Source organism: Eutrema salsugineum, unplaced genomic scaffold, assembly GCF_000478725.1.
Source record: "Eutrema salsugineum unplaced genomic scaffold, Eutsalg1_0 scaffold_5, whole genome shotgun sequence".
In the NCBI taxonomy this organism is placed as follows: domain Eukaryota; kingdom Viridiplantae; phylum Streptophyta; class Magnoliopsida; order Brassicales; family Brassicaceae; genus Eutrema; species Eutrema salsugineum.
Window position 1 is genome coordinate 5,079,731 of NW_006256612.1, and position 6,000 is coordinate 5,085,730.

A 6,000-nucleotide genomic window follows, 5' to 3' on the forward strand; every position below is an offset into this window, starting at 1 on the left:
CAAGTTCTCTGGGGCATACGCGGCTGCGTCGAGGGCTAAAGCAAGTGGGATGAACGAGAATGATGTGTTGAAAATGGCTCATGAGATTTTCTTTACTGACCATAAGAAGAAGTTTACGATGGACCATGCGTGGCAGGAGCTCCGTTACGATCAAAAGTGGTGTGAACTGACTGCAGCTAAAACAGATGGAAAGAAGAAAAGGAGGAGGTCTCAAGACGGCACCCAGTCGGAGGCAGCTGAAGGCGAGGAAGGAAAGAATGCTGATGAAGCTCAAACTGAGTCACGTCCTCCGGGAATTAAGGCTGCGAAATCCAAAGGAAAGAAGTCTAACGGTGATGGTAATGTTGTAACTCAGTTTCAAGAGATGTGGATCGTGAAAGAAAAGGAGTTAGCGGTCAAAGAAAGACGGTCCAAGATGGGTTTGCTGGACAGTCTGGTTGCGAGGAAGGATACCTTAAATGAGTGCGATGAGGCCCTGAAGAAGAAGCTCATAGCAGAGTTGTTTTAGTCGAAGAAGAAGCATTAGTTTCATCAGTGTAATGTCTACTATGTGTCTGTTTAGTTTTATGCTTTGTTTTTTTTATGAAGAGTCTACTTAGTCTTTTAATGTTTGTCTACTTTTTAGTCGTATGTGTAATGTTCAACTATTGTAATGGTGGTTTATGAATGAAGCTTGTTGTTGTCTACTTTTTATGTTGTTCTGTAATGTTCAACTAATGTAATGCTTTTATTATTTACGTCAATGTAGACGAGGAGCTGAGTCAGGTTTCCACCTAGTGACTTCGTCGGCATAAGAAGACAATGCACCAGAAAACAAAGACATTCACAAGAGCCCATGTTGATGAGGATCTGAGTCAGTATGTCAGTATGTTTGCTTTTGTAGGGTTTGGATTTTTGCAGGTGGTAATTGTATGATTGTGGAAACACCACATGCCGTGACTTTTTCTATAGACCACATAATGCAACTTATACTCGCTATATATATGTAAACATACTTCACATATTTCATCATCGTTGTATCTTCTTCTCTCATTCTCCTACTTGTTTTAAACCCATTACAAAAAACAAAAGAATGGGTTCTTCTTCTTCAAATAATGAGTTTGATGATTTTTTTAATCAGCACTATGAACAAGTTTGGGATCAGCACTATGAACAAGTGTGGGATCAACACTTTGAGAATTTTTTCATTGAAAATCAAGAGCAAAAAAAACAAGAAAAAGAGAGTTTTCATTGAAAGAGAGAGGGAACAAGGTCATGATCGTTTGTGGAACGATTACTTCAGTGACAATCCAACCTACCCGGCAAATCTATTCAGGCGACGGTTTAGGATGAACAAACCATGGTTCTTACGTATTGTAGATCGTCTTTCAAATGAAGTTCCTTACTTCCGGCAGAAGAAAGATGCACTCGGACGGCTTGGTCTCTCTGCACTTCAGAAGTGCACAGCAGCAATACGTATCTTGGCATATGGCAATGCTCTTGATGAGGTTGATGAGTACCTACGACTCGGTGCAACAACTGCTCGTTTGTGTTTAGAAAATTTTGTCGACGGAATTATAATGCTATTTGGAGATGAGTACCTACGACGCCCCACACCGGAAGATCTTGAAAGATTACTCTATTATGGAGAGCAACGGGGATTTCCCGGGATGATCGGAAGCATTGACTGCATGCACTGGGAATGGAAGAATTGTCCCACCGCTTGGAAAGGCCAATATGCACGTGGCCATGGAAAGCCCACTATCGTTTTAGAAGCGGTGGCCTCATATGATCTTTGGATATGGCATGCGTTTTTTGGATCTCCAGGTACGTTAAATGATATCAATATTCTGGATCGGTCACCCGTCTTTGATGATTTTATAAATGGTCGAGCTCCGAAAGTAAATTTTACCGTCAACGGAAGAGAGTATCATTTGGCTTACTATCTCACTGACGGGATTTATCCAAAGTGGGCTACGTTTGTCCCATCTATTCCACTTCCTCAGGGTTCTAAACCATCTTTATTTGCCCTATATCAAGAGTCTACCCGAAAAGATGTTGAGCGTGCTTTTGGCGTATTACAATCTCGGTTTGCTATTATTAAAAATCCGGCTAATTATTGGGATAAAGGAAAAATAGGTCAGATTATGAGATCTTGTATTATACTCCATAATATGATAGTCGAAGATGAACGAGATGGATACGATCTACTAGATCTTTCTACATTTCAACATGGAGAAGGAACAAGCAGTTCACACGTGGATTACTCATACTCTACAAGTCTTCATACCAATATTAATATTGCTGAGATGATGGAAGTTCAAAACAAATAAAGGATGGCAAACAACATCACAATTTGAAAAAAGATTTGATGGAAAATATTTGGCAAAAATTTGGAGGTCAACTAGGAAACAACTGAAAACCTTGAAAATGTAAAAGTTTTTAAATTTGTAATCTCAATTCTATTGTATAATTATTCTGTTTTTTTTTTAAATAAGAAATCCACTAGAGTTTCTCCCAATGTACTTCCATAATTCATACATTTCTTATTAAGTTTTCTATCTTTAAGTTAATTAATATAATATACTGGAAGAAACCCAAAAAATGTCCAGCGATAAACATGTTCTTATTGGGCTACTCGAATTAAGACGGCGTATCCCGAGAGACCGCGTGCGTGACGCCTCACGTCACGACGCACGACTCACGTGTTCGCTACTTCGCTTGTCTATATTAATTTCTCTAATTTAGACTATAAATATTGTAGACCCGTTAGGGTCTCTTAAGTAGTTTTTTAATAATAAAGTTAGGTTTAAGACCCATATAAGAGATCTATGTATTTTGGTTGAACATTGTAGATATTCTTTGGGTTGTTTAAAAAAAAGTAGGAAGGAAATAAAACTAGGAAAGAAGGAAAATTGTGTAGGAAGAAAACTAGGAAGGAAGGAAAAAAGAATTTTCCTCCAAATTCAATGGTCAATCACAGTCTTCCACTAGTCATCGAAAACCGGTTCATGCTCTTACTATTACTCCCTATAATTAATATTTTCTTTATTAACTATTATTTTTAGCACAAAAAATACTATTACTACGTGAAAATGTGTAATGTGAACAAGACCCCGAATTATAAGTAGTTAAGTACTTGTATTTTTTAAATCCTCGTTCTCTGACGTGTTACGATATACATTTATATAAAATTATTTGTGACAACACTGAAAAATGTGAAACGAATTGAGTTATACTCCATTTTTATTATAAGCACACGTTACTCGTATTAATCTCCTATTTTCTTTGCAAAAACCACTAACTTACATAAGTCAATATCCATATTTATTTTTATTTTTCTGTATCTCTCACACAATCACCCGCCAAGTTTCTTGAAGCCCTTTGATTCTTTTGGCTCGAGAGATGGAAATAAGCGAGACTTTAAAAACTAAATTCCAAAACCGAATTAGCAAATGCGAAGGAACCATGGATGAGAACCAGATGAGGATCACGGAGAAGCAGAGGAAGAAGAACAACTGAGAGAAGAGAGAGTGTCACTGACTTAGAAGCTGAGGAGACAAAAAGGGTTTATGCGGAAAATTAATCCTCTGCGGTGAAGAGCGGAGTAAGACAGACACAGAGTCGTCGGTGCCAAGAGCATACTTGTCGGAGTCATGGGATTCAGAATGGCTAAGTTTTGTGGTGAGATAAATTAAATATGAAGGATAGCCTTAAAGGATAGACTGTAACTTCCAGTCTAAAATGAGATCCAATCTTATGTCATTATCTCTATTTGTATGAAATAGTTCACATTAATCTTCAGTAGTAACCTATTTTTTCATGTCCCAATCTAATTTTACTATTTCACATACAATGATGTTAGGAAGACAATCAAACATAGAAACAGAATGTTTTCACTCAAAAACAATTATTTATTGACAGAGATAGATTAAATTAGTGAATCATAAATGGTACAATTATTTATTGACAGAGCTTTATAAAGTTAGTTAAACAGTGAGTGGGCTTACACCTCTACCATCTCCATTTGATTATACCTAAAGCAGTACACTGGCATGGCTTGCACATAGAAATAACAATTACAAAACACTATCCTGAAGATCTCTAGGTTAAAAGTTTATTTCATGAAGAACAAGTATACGCAAGTTCATATATAAACACTTCAAAATTTCATGATTTATCCGGTACCGTGTCCTAATCAAGCTCCAGTGACGTTTATTGACAGTTAGCAATAGCATAGAACTAATAAACATAGTATATATAATTATAACAATGCATGTGAATCAGCAAACTCTTATAACACACAACAACAAAAGAGCAACAAAAATTCAGGCTATTTATACAACTCTTATATCTGGAGATAAACCATTGACTCAAATTTTAAGACTTTCGTCCTTTATTAATAGCTAAGCATACAGGAATAATGAACCGATAGATTTTTTTCTCCCGATCAATAGCATGTACCTATATATTTTTGAAATATTGGCGCAGAAGAATTACCGGGCAAATCTCCTTTGGCAGAGAACTCATTACAGTGCAATGCATAAGAGATGCAAAGGTCAAGTAATGGTTTCCTGCCAATAGAGATCTTGCCCTGTAATGCATTTTCACCTTTGATAGGTCTCAACTCTCCACAACTGTAATCTGAAAAATTCAATGTTTGTATTTATACAATTTTTGTGAGAAGCATATTCCATGGTACAATGCTAGATTGTAAATAATACTGAGCTTTTATTCCGAGGATCTCATCTCCGTATAATTCTAAGGAATAATCTTTCACGCCACAAGTTTTATGGTCAGACAATCTTAAAGTAAAGAGCAGCTTACCACTTTTTTCTTACGGTATTCAAATCCTTGGCTACATCTCCTGCGTGAACACAACGAAGTAAAACTTTGTATACATATATATGCATCATTTTATTTGACAAAACTCATATCCATAATTTTATACATAAAGAGTCAATAACAATGTATATTACATACCATGTCCTATAAATTGTTGATACAACCATTGTCAACCGATAAAACTATGCTTTTTATAAACATATAATCCCAATTTGTATTCTACTATATTATATTACATATAACTTTTGTTAAAAATTTAGGACTTTCAACCTAATTAGTTATCCGATTTCGGCTAATTTATAAGACTAATTGGGATATTTTTAGTAATTAAAAAAGAAATTAAGTGAGATACTTGTGGCTTGATAAAACTTTTTTTGACACAACTAGCTTGTTTATTTGGAGATTTATAGAAAGTAATGAAAATAAAATTAATGAAAGAATGCTTAAAGTGTAAAAAGGATAAACGGGTGGTAAATAATTAAGTAATTAACTATATAAAATAGAAAGTTATTCTTAAAATGGAAGATCCGTAGGAATGTTCTTATAATAGTTTTATTAAGCTTCCACGTGAAGACGCATAAAATGCAGAACCTCGAAACTGCAATTTCTTCTACAAAAGTATAATATTATACACATATGTTATGCCACTCAATAAAGTTAAATCAACTTTGAAAAAGACCAAGTTCAAATTTTTCAATATATAAAAAGTACAATGACCTTATAAATATAGAATCATTACTTTGAAGATCCGTCATTTAATTTATTCTTTCTTTATAATAGATTGGAATATAATAAAATTGACATACTTTGTATCCTATTCTTGTATCACTTTTTAAAAATTTGAGATTTTCTTTGAACAATGACTCAAGACAAAAAGTTCTTAGCGGCAGGTACGTACAGGATGTTCATCAGTATATCCAACTATACCAAAGATCAAAACACTCATACATTTACCAGTTGTATGATTGTATCCATCTTACATTATACTAATAATATAATCAAGCGTGCACATCGTTAGATATATGAGTTTATGAGATCGTATTATTGATTATTGATTGAGGTCAAATAACGATTTATACATTATAACTCTAAATCAAAATAACCAGTTTTGAATCCGATAAAATTTTGTATGCCTTATTTTAGATCGAATCGGACTGGATCTCATATATTTTGTAT

The 6,000-nt window shown here is 34.7% G+C and overlaps 1 protein-coding gene across 1 annotated transcript; it reads left to right on the forward strand.

The window, feature by feature from the left end:
- Positions 1–801: 801 nt before the first annotated feature.
- On the forward strand, positions 802–2,398 carry LOC112083990 (putative nuclease HARBI1). The gene is given in 3 exon segments (XM_024152222.1): positions 802–903; positions 1,200–2,184; positions 2,238–2,398. Coding segments are annotated over 3 exon segments (1,248 nt in total).
- Positions 2,399–6,000: the final 3,602 nt, after the last annotated feature.